At 36.5% G+C, this 19,183-nt stretch overlaps 1 protein-coding gene across 3 annotated transcripts in view; it reads left to right on the top strand.

Moving 5' to 3' along the window:
• WDR7 (WD repeat domain 7) overlaps positions 1–19,183 on the top strand; it is a 375,654-nt gene that overhangs the window by 209,383 nt on the left and 147,088 nt on the right. For 2 of the 3 annotated variants that reach the window (XM_029222024.1, XM_029222014.1), the window contains one exon: positions 1,787–2,008. The exons of the other annotated variant lie outside the window; for it this stretch is intronic. In XM_029222024.1, the coding sequence (XP_029077857.1) occupies positions 1,787–2,008 (222 nt within the window). The remainder of the gene's footprint in view (positions 1–1,786; positions 2,009–19,183) is intronic. 3 annotated transcript variants of the gene reach the window in all.

The following is a 19,183-nucleotide window of genomic DNA, read 5'->3' as shown; positions in this document are numbered from 1 at the left end:
TCAGACCAATACATTTAAAAACTTAGATGAAATGGGTAATTCTAAAACTATAAGCTATCCAAAATGATTCAAGAAGAAACAGAAAATCAAACCAAATAACTAAGTATTACAGAAAATGAATTCATAATAAAAAAAGATTCCTTCTTCCACCCTTGCACCTTCCCTGCCCCTGCATCCCCTACTCCCTGACTCGAGAAGGGGAGCATCCTGAGACACAGGCCCTGGTCATTTTAGAGGAGAATTGTCATCTAACTTCAAGAATCCTTTAACTGTTTTCAAAGAATTGGGGAGTGAAAGTTAACCCAGTTTTGGAGGCTTGTATTATATTGCTACCAAGACCCAACAAGAATAGTACATGAAAAGAAAATCATAGTTCAATCTTGCCTATGGACATAAACTCAAAAAACTCTATTAGCAAATTTAGTTCAGAGTCTGTCTATTGGCCTATTTACCTACCTACCTACCTACCTATCTATCTATTGATCTCCATTCGTCCATGTACTCTGAGTTTACCCCTGGAATGCAAGCATAGTTCAAGGCCAGAAAATATACATTTCAGGTAACATTGATATGGTTATATAATAGATAGATATAGATATAGATATAATAGATAGATTAAAAGTATTTGATAAGGTCAGGATCATAGTGACCTCTAGGGCAAGAGGGAGGCATAGTAAAGTCAAGACACAATCCATGGTAGGCTTTAGTTATATCCACATTAATTAATTACTTTTAAAAATCTGCAAGCACCTATGGAAAACATTAAGATTTTATAAAGTTACTTGTATACATGTATATTTCATGATATTCTTTATATATTCTCAATGTAATTCTTTTGATGTTTGTGATATCGTATAATAAATGTCAAACAAAAAAATAAAAGGTAGACCACTTACAGAAACAAGTAGAGCTAGAAAAGGGTAGGACTGAGCAAAAGACCAAATCTTGGGAGCATTTGGGAGAATGAATGAGGTGTAGTTACCTTAGAGAAAGGCTGGGAAAGTAAATTTTAAGAAGTAGTGTTGTGTGTTAAGAATGTAATCCCCCATTACCTAGTTACTGATACTTTAATAAAGATTTCAAATTGTTCTCCATTATGTTTTGGGTGTCATGCTGGTATTTCTTCTGCATATGAAATTATACTGAGCTTTGCCCAGGTTGTGAGTACTTCTTCAAACGGTGGGTTGGGCTTCTGCATTCTGGTCCATCTGGACAAAATATTCATCCTTTGCCTTCATCTTGTTGTCCATCTCTCTTATTTCCTGGCAAACTTCCACTTATCTTTTGAGTTTTAAATTCAGCATTTCCTCCTTTGTGGACAGGCTCTCCTTTTGTATGTACTAGTGAGCTTCTTGAGAACCTGGACTACTTATTTTCCCGTTTGCAATTCCCTGGCCCAGAGTAGGTGCTCGATAAATATTTGTAAAGTTAGTGGGCAAATTAATAAATGAGTTAGCAATTTTTTCTTAAAAACAGCTTTATTTAGGTATGATTTATATTCCATAAAATTCATCCTTTAAAATGTAGAATCCAGCGATTCTTAGTATATTTGGAGTTATGCAGATATCATAATGTAATTTTATAAGTTTTTCATCTCAAAAACCTAGTACCCATTAGCCATCATTAACCATTTCATCCAATTTCATTCTTTTGCACATGGAAAACCAGTTGTTCCAGTGCCATTTGTTGAAAAGCCTGTTCATTCCTGAGTGACCAATCTGGAATGTGTTTCTTATCATATGTACTGATAGTCTTTTAATTTCTATTCTTATGTTTTGGTTTTCAGGTTGCTTATCAAGTGTCCCACAAATGAAAAAAATTTCCACATCTTATGAGGAAAGACGAAAGCAAGCTACTGCTATTGTTTTACTAGGAGTAATAGGAGCTGAATTTGGTGCAGAAATTGAACCTCCTAAACTGCTGACCAGACCTCGAAGCTCTAGTCAAATTCCTGAGGGATTTGGTTTGACTAGTGGTGGATCCAACTACTCACTGGCCAGACATACTTGTAAGTTAAAAATTCCTAATGCCGATCTATTGCTTCTCAGTACATATTACCTGTTAACAAAATCTCAGAATATTGAACATATCCTGAGTTTTAGCTCAGATAGAATGCTTAAATGACATTGGAAAGCAGCACAATCTATTTGGCACATTACCCTGTAGTTATAGTTCTGGGACTTCTTTTTAAAAGTTAAAACATGGTCTTTTAAATGCTTTTCTTAAAATAACACATTTCTGAGCTTTGTGTTTCCACATTTTGGTCAAGACTTTAGCCAAAACTTCTAACTTCTAAAATAATTTCTGAAAAACTATGCATCTTGTCCTGAATGTGATTTGAAAAGTCAGGGGTGGAAAACCAATTTTTTATTTTTTAAAAAGTGTGTGTGTGTGTGTGTGTATAAATATATATATATGTATTTTAAAGAATGTGAATGAGGAACTACGAATTACTTCTGTAATTTAAAAAGTATTCCAATAAAATTATTCCAATAATGACTAAAAAATTACATTCAGAGCTCAAAGGGTTTGTGTCATATTGCTACTTTTGGTTCTGTGGTTGGTATGTTAATAATAGGTAAGGGTATTTTATAATGAGGTCTTTTGGTCCTTTAGTGTCAGAACTCCCTTAGGTAAGGACAGAATGTACCTACCATATTGCAGAATCATTTCTAACAAATGTGCCATCTTAACTACCAAATATAATCCTACCGATTATATCAAGATATTCTTTGTAGCATAAATTGCAATGTGTTCTTTTGGGGTTTTGGCTTTTAAGCAAGGGGAAAAGATATAGGCTACTTTGTTAGTTATGACAGCAGAGAAGTTCACTAGATCATTGTCACATACTTTTCCGGAGAAACCAGGGAACCATATTGGCGGCTTTATTATTAAAGCCCTCCTACAGACTTAGCGGCCTGCCTATCCTCCCTCCCCACCAGACCCCAACCCCTTTTTAGATTCTTAATCCAACAAATACGTATTAGTGGTTGGTAATCTCTTGATCTCTGTTTGACATTGAGAATCAGGGAGTAATAATAGGAATACCACCACCAACAATAATAAAGCAACCACATAATTCTTTTGAGCATGATTTTAAGCTCTTTACATGCACTAACTCACTTAATCCTCACAATAACCCTATCAAGTGGGCTGTTCCTCAATTATTTCCATTTTACATGTAAGGCTAATTGAGCACAGAGAGGTTTCGTTAACCTGGCTGAGATCCTTCCTCCAGGAAATGGCAGTTTTTGTCTTAACACAGGCTGTTGGTTCTAGAGCTCATGCTTTTGACCATTGTGTAAACTGCTACTGCTCAATGGTTTCTGGTGGAAAAGGGTTTAATGACTAACATGTGCTATTAGTTTATAATTTAAAAATTTATTTTCTGTCTCTTCGTTTGATCATCAAAATAGAAATGAAGATTTCTTCAAAGTAGCTCAGCCAAAATGTAGTAAAACCTGAATTTGAACTCAAGCTTCTTGCGACCTGAAAACCCACACTCTTCCCATTTTCCCCCCGGGCACGTCCACTTCCGCTCTCCTGCAGAGGCCTCTTCATCTTTTCCCAGGTTCTTCAGGTTCCCTGTTTTCCATTCATAAAACCCTGCTCAAATCTCACCTTCTCTACCAAGGGCTCTTTAATGGGCCCAACCTTTCCGTGTCACTCCAGATAGCCTAGGACTTATACAGAGAGAGCCTTATTTAGAATCTTGACAGAATACTAGAGGTTAGTGAAACCTTGACATGATTTAGTCCAGTGGCTTTCAAACTTTTTTGCTCACCATCTCTCTAATGAGTATCAAGAAATGTCTAATCCCTTGCACATTTTTATAGTGACAGCTAAAACTTTTTTTTAACATCTTTATTGGAGTATAATTGCTTTACAATGGTGTGTTAGTTTCTGCTTTATAACAAAGTGAATCAGCTATACGTATACATATACCCCCATATCTCCTCCCTCTTGCGTCTCCCTCCCACCCTCCTTATCCCACCCCTCTAGGTGGTCACAAAGCACCGAGCTGATCTCCCTGTGCTATGCAGCTACTTCCCACTAGCTATCTATTTTACATTTGGTAGTGTATATATGTCCATGCCACTCTCTCACTTTGTCTCAGCTGACCCTTGTCCCTCTCCATGTCCTCAAGTCCATTCTCTATGTCTGTGTCTTTATTCCTGTCCTGCCCCTAGGTTCGTTAGAACCTTTTTTTTTTTTTTTTTTTTTTAGATTTCATACATATGTGTTAGCATATGGTATTTGTTTTTCCCTTTCTGACTGACTTCATTCTGTATGACAGACTCTAGGTCCATCCACCTCACTACAAATAACTCAATTTCATTTCCTTTTATGGCTGAGTAATATTCCATAGTATATATGTGCCACATCTTCTTTATCCGTTCATCTGTTGATGGACGCTTAGGTTGCTTCCATGTCCTGGCTATTGTAAACAGAGCTGTAGTGAACATTGTGGTACATGACTCTTTTCGAATTATGGTTTTCTCGGGTATATGCCCATTAGTGGGATTGCTGGGTTGTATGGTAGTTCCATTTTTAGTTTTTTAAGAAACCTCCATACTGTTCTCCATAGCGTGACAGCTAAAACTTTTTAATAGTAAGTTTAAACATTTGCAAAAGATATAATTTTGAGGATATTGTGAATATTGACATTTAAAAATAAAACTATTGTTCTTTTAAATATATTCAGTAGAATATTCGGCATAACTGTTTGATACCCATAATCATCCATTAAAAAAACTGCATGACAGACTTTCCTTTAAATGTCAGAAATCTTACATCCTTGATTATTTTCCTTGAAGAGAGAAAATTTCTACCCTCACAGTTTTAGTGAAGGTGTTAATTTGCATATTTACCATCCCGAAGTCAATTCCTTTAAACTAACTTTGCCTTAAAACTACGTGTGCTTACAAAACTATGTGTTCCTTGAAAAGTTTTAAGATGCTCCCTTTTGAAGGGATTACTTATTTTGAAGGCTACTGATTTAGTCCAACATGTTTTATATAATATTTCAACAGCATTCATTTGTATTTTATATTTTCCTGCAAGGAAAGTAAACATAAATGTTGTTTCTCTGGAATTTTCATATAGCTTATTATCTTAGTATCTGTATATAAATGTAGGAACATCATAAATTAATGAATGGCTGACTGATTTTCATCCAAGCCATTGGATGGTTGCTAGGCAGATTAGTTTACACCACATTATCTTAGTTATCTAGACTAATACTGTTATCGTCTGTTTTCTAACCACAGTTTATCTTTATATGAAATTCTGATATTCATGAATTTGCTTCTGTAGGTCTTTTCTTTTGACTTATAGTTTCATCTGCAAATTGTTACTGCTGTAACTAGAAAAAGAGGAAATGGGTTAGTTGAAAAGAGGCAATTTTTAAAAAGCTATAGCACAGTAGGAATAGAGATTTTTCAAAGAAGCCCTAGGAATTGATAAAAGAACCAAAGGGTCTTAGTACTGCTCTCTGGTTTATTAAAATTCAGGGAGCTGAACTACAGTAAAGGGGTCCCGAAGCCTATTTCTGACATGATGGAAACCCTGGGCTGAGCTGTGCTATGGAGGGACTTTTGCCTGGGGCTACCTCAACTTTCCCAGGCAAGGGAAATAAAATTTACCCAAACATTTAAAATATTGAAGCCTTTTGGAATCAAGTTTGTTCTTTGAGCACTTTGGATAAAGAATATAGATGTAGATAGGGCAGAAGGTAATGTTTCTTAGCAAATAATATTTATAATTCATTGTAACAAAAGACAGATTCTGAGAGGTTTCTTAGCAAGCAGAAATCGTATATAAAAATGAATAATATAGTACCTATTGGAACAAGTTCAAAATGTATAAAATGTCCGTGTTATTTTCCTCTTATTATGGTTGCCCTATTTTATTTTAATAATTTTAAAGTATTTTCAAGATCTCCTGAGTTTCTTTTTTTTGTTTGTTTGTTTGTTTTGTTTTTTTGCGGTACGCGGACCTCTCACTGTTGTGGCCTCTCCCGTTGCGGAGCACAGGCTTCGGACGCGCAGGCTCAGCGGCCGTGGCTCACGGGCCCAGCCGCTCCGTGGCATGTGGGATCTTCCCGGACCGGGGCACGAACCCGTGTCCCCTGCATCGGCAGGCGGACTCTCACCCACTGTGCCACCAGGGAAGCCCCTGAGTTTCTTTTAACTTCCATCCCATTGTCCTTTTTTTCCCTCAAAGGTCTTAGATTCCTTGGTGGTAGATTTGCATACCACAGGGATTTTTAAGAATTGGGATGTCTTGATTAAATTTATGTTTATCAGTTTAAATCTTGCTCTCTTTTTAAAAAATTTTTTTGATTATTTGAAATCTATAGATAGTTTATTTTATTTTTAAAATTTTTTGGCTGTGCCATGTGGGATCTTAGTTCCCCGACCAGGGATTGAACCCATGCCCCCTGCATTGGGAGCAAGGAGTCCCAACCACTGGACCACCAGGGAAGTCCCACATCTTGCTCTCTTGATTGGAAACAGTCAGATGTCTAAATGTTCTGTGTGTTACTTGGGCTCTTTTCAATGAGTTCTGTGTAATATTAACCTGCTATAATGTTAACCTGCCAGAAGTTACTGTATGTATCGCTATGGTATTTGTTTATGTGGCATTTAGAATGTCTTACCATTAAATATTTAGTCTTTATGGCATCCTGTTGAATGAGATAATAATTATTATCCTCATTCTGAGATAAGGCCATTAAGATACAATATTTTTTGAAGTTTAATTGCTGGAGTTCTAGCGTTCCTCGTAAAGCCATTCTGTGAAAACTCATAATGTAGTCAAATTCCAATCATCCATATTGATGGGGAGGGCGGGGAGAGACACTGATGCCTAATTCAAAAGTCATACATAGTTTTATAATACATTTTATACTTATGTTGGAATATATATGAATCTTTTGTGGGTGTTACATTTTACATAAAGTGTCAAAATCACATATTGAAGACAAAGCTGAAGGACTCTGGAGATTAAGAGGCCTAGACCAGGCTACTCTGTGACCTTGTACTCTTGGGAAGCAAAGCGACCCTCTGGGTTGCAGTTTCCTCTTGTATAAAAGAAAGAGCAGGAACTGTTCTGTCTTTAAAGCCCCTTTCGGTCCAATTAGTCTCTGCTTCTGAAGTGAAATGGAAAACATCCCAGGAAATTTCCCTTCTTCATCTTCCCAGTTTCCTCTCCATGTAGGGATGGATGCTTTCTTGTGTCTCATCAACTCAACTTCAATAGGGACCTTCCTTAATTTTTATTCCAATCCACAAATGAAGCATTGTTAGAATATCTTAGGGACTTATTTATAATGTTACCTTCTAGGTCTTTTGGTTCATTCTTTCATTTGGTCTCTTCTCCTCATTTTATAATTGTGGAATGATGCTGGCGCATCTGTAGTAGATCACATTTTGATCTCTCATTAGCTTTCTGACTTTGGGCAAGTGTCGTAACTCACTTCCGAGACAGACTTGTGTGTGGGAGTATCCTTGGGATCAGTACCTTGAGGGAGTGAAAGAGGCAGGGTTGGGCAGAGGGAGAAGTTGAATTGCATTTCAATTGCCTAGAAAGCTTCAGTGACCTTGGGAACTCTGGAGCTGGGATAGACTTTGGACTTGTCCTGAATTGAGTCTAAGGCCTCAGCCTTTAAGTCCCATGTCATTCAGTCATTGGATCTGTGGTGCCCTGAGGAAGGGGTGTGATCTTGGGTGAGGTAGCTCTTTTCATCCTGGGGCAAATCCCACAGAAGGAATCAGCTGAGTCTTTTCAGCCCTGAACAGCAGCATGAGCTTGGGGAGTGATTGCTTCCATCGTGGAGGGGAGGAGATGGGCAGCCTCTCCAGGCTTCTGCTCAGCATGTTACTCATTCCTGTGTGTCCCGGCTCCCCCTTATGTCCACAGACGTGGAGAGAGGTACCACCATTTATTTAACACACTGTCTATTCCAAGTCCATATGTATCTCTTGTTACCCTGCAAGACAGATATTTTATCCAACATGAGGCACATTAATAATAGCTGATTCCTGAGCGTTTACTCTGTGCCAGGCATTTTGCTAAGCTCTTTACATGTATTATCTTATTTAATCTTCAAAACATATCAATTAAACACTATTACCATTTATCAGATGAGGACACTGAAGCTTTGCTCAGTACCCACTGAACATTGATGAAGTTGAATTAAACTTTCTTCTTGCAGACAGTAAATTGAAGGCATAGGTCAAACGTTTTAACATCATACTGCTAAAAAGTGTCAGGCCTGGACTTGAACACTTGTCTTCCAAATCTAAATCAGTGTATGTTCACCATTTCACACAGTTGTCTTGTGTTATAAACAAGTGTGATTCAGAAGTGGTGCTGCACAAAAGAGGGGCATGTCAGCAAGCAGCAGCTCACCTGGAAATAGGAGCACTGTTGAATCATTTGTTTAGGGCTCTGCTGGTGCCACAGAGGAATAAACATGTACAAAATCCACATCTCCATACTTATGAAATGGTTTGCATCTATGTTGTGAAATATTTAGAACAGAGAAAGAAAATGAATTTTTCCCTGCAGTGGGTCTTTAGGAATTCTACAACGCCAGGGTTCTTCAGCTGGCCAAGGTGCATGGTGTCACTGATGTTACCTGGAAAATGCTATGTTTATGTGCACTTGCATTTCTGTTCTGGAAAAATGTTCCAGATTCCATTCAATTCTCAAGAGACAGTCATTAAAATAAAAACAGTTAAGAACCCCAAGAGTTTGTTGGAATAAATGGCTTCTTTGTTATTATGATTTTTTGAAACAAGATAGAGTTATGTTCCTCTTGATTAGTTCAGTTGTAATACCACCAAGTGGAAGCCTCAATTAGATGTTGTCTCAGGAATGTTTAAATTCTGTGAAACCTGTATTTAGAGTTTTACATTATTCTGGTGCTGTGCTTGATTTTACTTTGTTGTGGTCTACTGTCGTGAAAATGATCCCCCATATACTTTGTGTACTTTCTAACCATTCATGTTTTATTTAATGACTGTATTAATATTGGTTGAAGTTGATGTAGTAATGAATTTATTTCCTACATTTTAAGGTGAGAAAGTTAAGCCAAATCTCAGGTGTTTTATTCGGCAAGATTGGGACCAAGTCACTGAATTGCAATTAATAACAAAACTAGCAGTGGTGGCGAGTTATGAAAAAAAGCAGCAACAATGATGAGGAAAGCATTGTTGCATTTGCAAGGGTAAGCAGTGACCAAAAAAGATGGATCTTTTCACTGGTCACACAAGAGCCATCAGATGGTGTTGCTGAGGTGCCGCTGCGGCCATAGAGTCTGCATTTCCATTTGCTTACCCTTGTGTGTCTAACCTGGCCTTCCAGGCACCTGCGAGGGGACCTGCCTCCCTGCCTGGCTTCTTACCCCACTGTCCACCTCATTCTCTCTTCTCATTGTCCTAACTCAGCATCCCCTGTTCTTTACTGCCACTTCTCGCATGTAATTTTACCTTTGAAAATCATCCTGGTCCAGATGCCACTTGACTTGCGTTGCCGTCACACCTTCAGTGTTTAGAACTGTAATTCTTCATTCTGGCTATGCTCTAAAATCATATGTAGAATGTTTTAAAAATGCATGTGTCTGAGCCTCACCCTGGAGTTCCTATTCAGAAAGTCAGGGGTGGGGTTTGGGCATCTATGTTATTTTTAAAGCTTCATATGTGATTTTCATCTGTAGCGTAGCCAGAATAGAGGAACCCAGTAGAATATAGAGTCCTTCACAGTTATTTTACATTGAGTGTTCTATGGTAGTTCTGGTCACTAAACTACCTTAGTACACGAATTGTAATTTTCTTTATATTTTGAAGTGGAGGAGGTAGTGGGAACTAATCAGAGTGCATAAGTGACATTTATATTACTCTCAGAGCTAATTCTTTAGGTAGTTCAGCCTTTTTATTGGAATTTCATTATTCTGGATTGCTTGGGTTTGAATCTTGAATCACTACTCAGTAGCTGTGTGGCCTTACATGCTTTTGCCTGTTTCTTTAACTAAAAAGTAGGAATAATAATATCACTTACCTCACAGAGTGAGTATTGTGAGGATAAGTAAATTAGCGTATGCAAAGCACTTTGAAAAGTGCCTGACGTACACGTGTTAGTTGAACGTTAGTTATTATTATCGTTACCAGAATCGTGTATAGAAGAATAAAGAAAGGAAATACATCTGCTATGTATTGGGACATTTATATGTGTATAGACGACTTTTAAAAATCTTCCTAAGAATCTTATAAGGTAGGTATTACTGTCAACATTTTATATATGAGTGAACTGATACTCGTAAAAATTAGATAACTTCCTTAAGGTTATCTGTCTTATAAAGGATATGAATCCAGATGCAATTTGCCCCCAAAGCCCATGATATTATATTCTACAATACATACTGATTCCTACTGTTTGTGGTAATCTATATTAGTTCCCAGAGGATTTATATAAAAATGCACTTTTCTTTCGTCATATTATTATACTTGTGTTGAAATAAAACGCCAAATATTTTTGTAATTATTTATTTGTATTCTTATGTATTTGTATATTATTTACTTAGATGAATTTCTACATATTTATTACCTGTTTCTCATTTTAACCACATCAACATACTAAGCTCAGATCAAATGGGAAATTTCACTACTCTTGTTTTTACTTATAAATAATTCATGTTGTATAACAGCTTTGTCGTTTTAACTGAGATCTGACGCTTGCATTACAGACCCTGTTTGGTTATGTAATCCCATCCTTGTTGTCCAAAATTAGTTTTAGTTTGCAACTCTTTTTGTTAATTTGCTACACTATGGGTTTTAGGTTCCTCTTCCATAAAACGAGTAAGTTGGACAAGGTTATTTCTAAGGCCACTTCCATCTAAAATTACACAGTTCTGTGAAATTATTAAAGTGATTTATTATTATTCTAACTACAGAGCTTGTGTTTATTACTGCCACTTGAACTTGCTATCTTATTTTCATTGTTCTTTACCAGTTGCTTTTCTGCTTTTAAAGGTTCTAGTATTCCACTGTTATGCCATGTTTGAAACTGAGCATCTTTAAAGTATTTTTCTGCCATCCCTCTTTATGGGTACCTCATATCAGCATACCAGGCTACAGTTATTTCCACAAAACTCATTCCCCACACGTGTCCAGCTTTGTGGACTTGTGCTATGTTGATGTAGTTGTACTCTAGACCACAGACCAGCAAACCATAGCTATGGATCAACCCTCGCCCCTTGCCTATTTTTTTCAAATACAATTTTATTGGAACCCAGCTGTACCTACTTGTTTACATACTGTTTGGCATTTCACACTACAACAGCAGTAGTTGCTGTAGAGATTGTATGGCCTACAAAGCCAAAAATATTTATTATCTGGCTGTTGACGGAAAAAAAATTGCCAACCTTCCTGTACATTATTTGAAACATTTGTTAGTGGTCCTTTCTGTTAGTGGTCCATTTAATATACAAAAGGGCTTTGAGGTGACTTTGTTAAAAATATTTCAGTAGCTAAATATAACATCTGTGGTACTCTGAGATCTATATCCTTATAAGATGTAGTACAAAGGCCTTATACCAATTTTTTGGTCTAGAATGTAATGCAGCATTGGTATAAATCTCTGCCAACCATCTAATGTATGTACTAGTTACCTTGATTGAGTTGCAGATTCAGTGACAGGTTTTAGCATTGTATTGCTAGTGGCAACCCTTTTATTTTGCATAAGACTTTCTTATATCTGATATTTAAGTAACCTTGGTCTGAAGTTTTCTGACAGCTCTGCAGAATGGTTCCTTCACATTTGTATGTCCTATATATGTGTGCTCCAGGGTCGCTGTAATTAACATATTTAATTCTGTAAGTTCAAACAATTTTATATCAAAAAGGGACAAAGGGGAACATCTAGTTTAACCTTTTCAAAAGCTGCAGAACTTTTGATGGTTCCCTTAGAAAGCCTTTTGTAGGAAGTGAATAGAAACCTTTCGTAACCTTGTTTGTAGATTCCCTGCCATGTCCTTCAAAAACACAGTTTCCAAGGATGTTGAATGGTAGGGAGCCCAAGACTGTTTGAGTGCTTTATACCCTAGCTTCCATGATCATACAGTAAGTGCTGGTGAACTTGTTGGTGCTACCCAGTTCAACTGGGAGCTTCCAGAGCTCGAATCTATTAGAGGACATGAATGCTTGTATGAAATCAATAAATGTAGAGCTCTTTCCTTACACCTTTGGTTTTCAAATTGTGTTCTGTAGAATCCTGGGACTCCATAGAGATGGCTCAGTGACTGCCTGGGCTCTTAAATCTCCTTCAAGCACAGCAGCACTGACTTTTCTGTGTTTTAGAAGTTGAAATTTGGCATGACATTGTATCCACAAAGAGAAACTGACGAAAACAGGGCTAGAGGGACTTCCCTGGTGGTGCAGTGGTTAAGAATCCGCCTGCCAATGCAGGGGACACGAGTTCGATCCCTGGTCAGGGAAGATCCCACATGCTGCAGAGAAACTAAGCCATGCGCCACAACTTCTGAGCCTGTGCTCTGGAGCCCGCGAGCCACAACTACTGAGCCCCCACTCCTAGAGCCCATGCTCCACAACAAGAGAAGCCACCATAATAAGAAGCCCACACAGTGCAACAAAGAGTAGCCCCCGCTTGCCACAACTAGAGAAAGCCCGTGTGTAGCAACGAAGACCCAATGCAGCCAAAAATAAATAATTAATTAATTAATTAAAAACGAAAAAACAGGGCTAGACTCTTAAAAGCAAAACAAAACACCAAATACCTGAAAACTAGAAATTACATATCCTTCAAAAACTCAATGATAATCAAAATTCTTCATTTGCCCACTCAAATTTGCTCTGCTTTCAGCCTGTCCCATCTCAGTTGATGATTACTTTCTTTCCAGTTTCTTAGAGTCATCCCTAATTCCTTCCTCTCTCGGACAACATCTAATCCATCAGGAAATTTTATTGGCTCTACCTTCAAAATATATCCAAAATTCAACACTTCTTACCACCTTTACTGTTATCACCCTGGTTGGAAACCTTCATTTCTCACTGGGATTACTGCCGAGCCATCCAGCTTCTACCCTTATCCCTTTATAGTGCGGTTTTAAACATAGCAGTCATGGTAGTGATGCTTTTAAGACCTAGGGTAGATCTTATCACTCAAGGGTATCCAGACAACTAATCAGCCACACAGGTACTCAAAAATCTGTAGCTTTTCTTTATAATACTAAACAAAATAGAAAATATAGAGAATCATCATTTTTTGAAAGACCCTTCGAACTACTAAGACCCTAAAAACCAGGAAGAAAAAGACAACCCAGTTAAAAAACAAAACAAAAACAGAATAGGACTATAGGCAGGCATTTTATCACGGAAGGAATGAAGATGCCAAAAAATACTCAGCTTACCCAGTAATTAAAGGAATTTGGGGTTAGGAAAAATTTACTAGAAACACTTCTTTGTGTAAAAGCATTTTTTTTTTACAGTGGATATTCGTGTAATTAAAATAAAATGATAGATGCTCATATTTTACAAATATTTTAAAGATCTCAATAATAATGGCAACCAAAAGAAGTACCATAGACCATATCTAAGAATAAACTTAAGAAATATGGAAGAAACTACAATATGTCACTGAGGGAAATAAAACAATATTTGAGTAAATAAAAAGGCATGTAGTTCTTGGACGGATAAGATAATACCACGTGGTAAATATCTCAGTTGTTCCCAAGTTAATATATAAATCTCACACAAACACTAAAAATCTCAACATCGTTCTTTTAATAGCTAGTCAAAATTATTCTAAAATTAACACACCAGAGATAAATGGAATATGTGATTTATTTTGTTTTATTCAGTAAACATATATAGCACTAACAATATACCAGTCACTATCTTAGGTACTTTATAAATATTATTTAATCCTAATTATAACCCCTTGACATATGTAATTATTAAAAAAGTCAACCTCTACAGTACTGCAAAAATGTAAAATATCTAGGCATTAGCTTAACAAAGAATATGCAAGACTTTTAGGAAAATTTTTAAAAATTTTATTGAAGTAGTTTATAAAGACCTAACTAAATAGGGAGATATGCACTTTTATGGATAAGAGTATCATAAGAATGTCAGTTTTCATAAATTCAATACCATTCCAAATAAAATACCAGTAGGGTCTTTGTTATTGTTTTTTGTTATTGAACTTACAAGCTGATTCTCAAATTTATATGATAAGACAATGAGCTAAGAAAAGCCATGACATTTCTAAAGAAGAAGAACAAGGTGGAGGGATTTCCCTTACTTATATCAAAAGTTATTATAAATTTATAGCAATTATTATAGTATTATCTTGGTGAAGAACAGACCAATAGACCTATGGAACAGAATAGACAGCACAGAAATGGTTCTATGTATACATAGGAATTTGACTCTATAGATCTAGCATTGTAGATCAGTGAAATAAGGGCTAGACTTTTTGATACATGGTATACTTACCATTGGCTATTCATAAGGAAGAATAATGAAATTGGATCCCTCTTGCCCATCATAGCCAAAAAAATCAATTCTATATAAAGACTTAAATATGAAAGCTAAAACAATAATACTTTAAAAAGATGATATAGGAAAGCCTAGCCTTGGAATGGGGAACAATTCTGTAAACAGGTGACAGAAAGCCCAACCAAATAATAAAGAGAATGGGTAAATTCAACTACATTAAAATTAGAAACTTCTATAATCAGCAATACCTTTTAGAAAGTAAAAAGTAAAGCCACAAAGAGGAAAAAGGTATTTATAACACAGGTCACTGACAAGAGATTGTTAAGCACACACACAGACACACACACACACACACACACACAACTGAGTAAGAAAAAGACAAATGCAGAGCAGAAAAATGGGTAAAGATTGAAAAAGCACTCCACAAAAGGAAATAAAAATGGCTAATAAACCTATAAAAAGATGATAAGTCTTATTATAAGGGAAATGCAAATTAAAAGCCAAATGAACTGTCATTTCTCATCTACCAAACTGAAAACTTGAAGTCTGACGTTATCAAATTTCTGCAAGCATTAGGAGCAACTAGAACTCTTTACACTTACTGTGGAGGGTAAATTGGTTTCAGCACTTTGGAAAGTAACTGGGTGTACTATCCTATGAGTGTACTCTATTTTTTGCATTGTCTAGAAAAACTTCTCTATGTGCGAAGTAAATATTTTCTCCCGTTCTGTGGATTGTCTTTTGATTACCTTAACAGTGTGTTTCAAAGAACACAGTTTTCTGATTTCAGTGAAGTACAGATTATCAGTTATTCTGTTTTATACTTCATGCTTTTTATATCCTAAGTAATATTTGCCTACCCCAGAGTCTCAGAGATTTTTTTTTTCCCTTTGTCTTTTTCTGGAAGTTTTAGCTTTTGCATTTAGCTTTGTGGTCTGGTTTGAATTAATTTTTTTTTTTTTGCGGTATGCGGGCATCTCACTGTTGTGGCCTCTCCCGTTGCCGAGCACAGGCTCTGGATGCACAGGCTCAGCGGCCATGGCTCACGGGCCCAGCCGCTCCGCGGCATGTGGGATCTTCCCGGACCAGGGCACAAACCTGTGTCCCCTGCATCAATCGGCAGGCGGACTCTCAACCACTGCACCACCAGGGAAGCCCTGAATTAATTTTTGAGTATGATGTGACATAGGGTTAATTTTTTAAACATATATATACAGAAATTTAATTCTAGCAACACTTGTTGAAAATATTTTTTCCTTTTTGCCCCTATTCAGTTGCCTTTTTTGAAAATCAGTTAATCCTAGATGTTTGGGTTTATTTTTAGACCCTCTCCTGTCCTTCATTAATCTATATGTCTGTTGACTAATACATGCTATCTTGATGACTTCAGCTTTCAAGTAAGTTCTGAAATTAGGTAGAAGGCTTCCAACTTAGTTCTTCTGTTATAAAATTGCTTTGGCTATTCTGGGTCATTTGTGGTTTGAAAAAATTTTAGAATCTCCATGCCAATATTCTTTTTAAAGCCTGCTAGAGTTTTGATTGGAATTGCTTTGAATCTGTCATTGAATTTGGGGAAAGTTGACATCTTAACAATACTGAGCCCTCCAATCTGTGAATGTGGTATATTTCACTATTTACTTAGATCTTCTTTAATTCCTCTCAGCAATATTCTGTGGTCAATTTCAAAAGGTCTCATAGATGCTCCAAAGAGGAGGAAACAGAGGAGTCAGAAAAAATATTTAAAGAAATAATGGCTGAAACTTCACCAAATTTGATGAAAGACATAAATTTACTGATTCAAGAAGTTCAGCAAACCCCAAACAGGTTAAATTTTAAGAAAATCATGGCTTGAAACATCATAATGTTGCATAGTTTGTTTCTAGTCTTTATTATCATAGATGCAGTATTAAAATTGCCACTTCTGTGTGTGTGCTTATGCATATTTATGAATGTTTTGTTCAGTAACTTCCTGTAAGTAAATTCCTGTGTCAGAGTTTATCAGTATTTTAAATTTCATTAGCTGTACCAGATTGTTCGCCAAGTTGTATGAATTTATTCTTCTGCTGTTTCTCTATACCTCTTTAATTCTGAGGTTATTAATGATGTTTTTCTTGTCGACCAATACGACTGATGAAAAGTGATACTATTGTTACTTTAATTTGTGTTTTAACTCTTTAGATTGATTTTCTTGTTATGTGTTTACCATTTTTTAGTTCTTCTGTGAATTGCCTGTTTGTGTGTATGGGTGTTTATTGAGATGTAATTGACATATAACATTACAGTAGTTTCAGGTGTACAACATAATGATTTGATAATTGTATATATACTGAAATGATCACCACAATAAGTCTAATTAAAATCTGTCACTGTATATAGTTGCAAATTTTTTTCTTGTGATGAGAGCTTTTAAGATCTACTCTCTTGTTTCCCAGACACGCAAAAGCTAAAGGAGTTCATCGTCACTAAACTGGCCATATAAGAAATGTTCAAGGGACTTCTGGAAAGGCTATAACTAGAAACAAGAAGATTATGAAAGAAAAAATTCTCACTGGTAAAGGCAAACGTATAGTAAAGGTAGTAGATCAGCCACCAATAACACTAGTATGAAGGTTGAAAGACAAGAGTAGTAAAATCATCTATATCTAAAATAATTAGTTAAGCAATACACAAAAGGATGTAAAATGTGACTGAAAAGAAAACATAAAACATGGGTAGGGGAGTAAAAATGTAGTGCCTTGAGAATGCATTCAAACTTGAGAGACCATCAACTTAAAATAGACTGCTATATATATAGGTTGTTATAAATGTACCTCGTGGGACTTCCCTGGTGGTCCAGTGGTAAAGAATCTACCTTACAATGCAGGGGATGTGGGTTCCTGGTCAGGGAACTAAGATCCCACATGCTGCAGGGTAACTAAGCCCACATGCCACAACTACTGAGCTCATGCACCTCAACTACAGAGCCTGCGTGTCGTAAACTACAGAGCCCACGTGCTCTGGAGCCCACACCCCACAACCAGAGAGAGAAAACCCACACGCCACAACTAGAAAGAAGCCCACGCACCACAACAAAGAGCCCATGCACAGCAACTAAGACCCGACGCAGCCAAAAATAAATAATAAAATAAATCTTTAAAAAAATGTATCTCATGATAACCATAAACATGAAAACATAACAAAAAAAATAAAGAGAAAGGAAAAAAGAGATCTACTCTCTTAACTTTCAAATATGCAATATAGTGTTATTAGCTATAGTGACCATGCTGTACGTTATATCTGCATGACTTATATATCACTGGAAGTTTGTACCTTTTGACCTCCTTCACCCATTTCACCCATCCTCCACCCCCTGTATTGTCATTTTTTGTATCAAGTTGTTTACTTTGATACTGTGGGTACTTTTTAAATAGAGAGATACATGTTATTTTCTTTTTTTTTTTAGTTTATTGTTTCTTATTTATACTTTCTGGTTCTTTGTAGTAGGACATTTATAATTTTTATGTAGTCATATATTCAGTCTTTACCTCTATGTTATTGAAACAAAAAATGGATATTAATGTGTACATTTTCATTGAATTTTGTAGTAAATAGTATGTATTCAAGGGTTCAAAATTATAGTGACTGAGGTAACTCTCACCATTACAAATGAGGAAAGGGAAAATGCTAGAATGAATCTTGAGCTAACAGTGTGAACTCATGGTTTTTAATATACATACAGAAATAAATATAGCTCTGTGTGTATGTGTTGGTTAGTATGTATACAATGTCTCCTTTCTCTGGCCACTTAAGGGCTTGGGAACAGTGGCATCCCAGTAGCAATGTGCATACCCAGAGCTCAGATATTGATTCTAAATATCATTCTCTTAATAAAAGGAACCAGGACTCCTTGGAAGAGTGGTTGGTTCTAGGGCTGGGGCAGGGAAAGTACAAGATGAACCCATAGCATCTGCAGTGTCAGAAAATAAGGAAGGGCTTAAAATGAATGGGGGCATGCCTATCATAAGGATATGGGAGCCCCTGCAGGTGCTTCCAATAGTCAAAACTGAACTGATTTGAGCAACAAAATAAATGATGTATTTTGTGGAATTATAACACATAGAACACAATAAATGCCCATGAGTCCATACTGATATAAATCAGTCAATCAATCAGTCGAGGAGAAGGGACAGCTCTTACAAAAGACTTTTAGTTAATAAATATAGAAGGAACGAGAGAAATACAAAATCTCCGTTAGGCAAATACAGCAGTAATAACTGTCACAGACAAAATCCACAGGTGGTTGCTAAAATCAGTATATTAATACAGCCTTAAAGGATCTCCTCTTAAGACATTATCAGTTACAAAGGAAAATTGGCTTTCTCCATTCTAATTGGTTACCATGACCAAGTGATCAAGGTGAACCTTGTCAGTAATAAGACATATAGATAGCATTCTCCCTCTGATATGATACATTGAGAAGGACACAACATCACTTTTGTGGTATTCAGCCAAAAATGCATGGCCTTAATCTAAATGTGAGAAAACATCAGGTTGAGAGACATTTTCCAAAATGACCGGTATTCATCAAAAGTCATGAAAGGCAAGGTTAAGTATGTGAAATTGTCTGTCACAGATTGGAGGAGACTTTATAAAGAGACACAACAACTAAATACAGTGTGAGA

This window comes from Monodon monoceros, unplaced genomic scaffold (genome assembly GCF_005190385.1).
Source record: "Monodon monoceros isolate NGI ecotype Baffin Bay Population unplaced genomic scaffold, NGI_Narwhal_1 Super_Scaffold_1, whole genome shotgun sequence".
Classification (NCBI taxonomy): domain Eukaryota; kingdom Metazoa; phylum Chordata; class Mammalia; order Artiodactyla; family Monodontidae; genus Monodon; species Monodon monoceros.
This window is presented reverse-complemented; position numbering and strand designations above follow the sequence as displayed.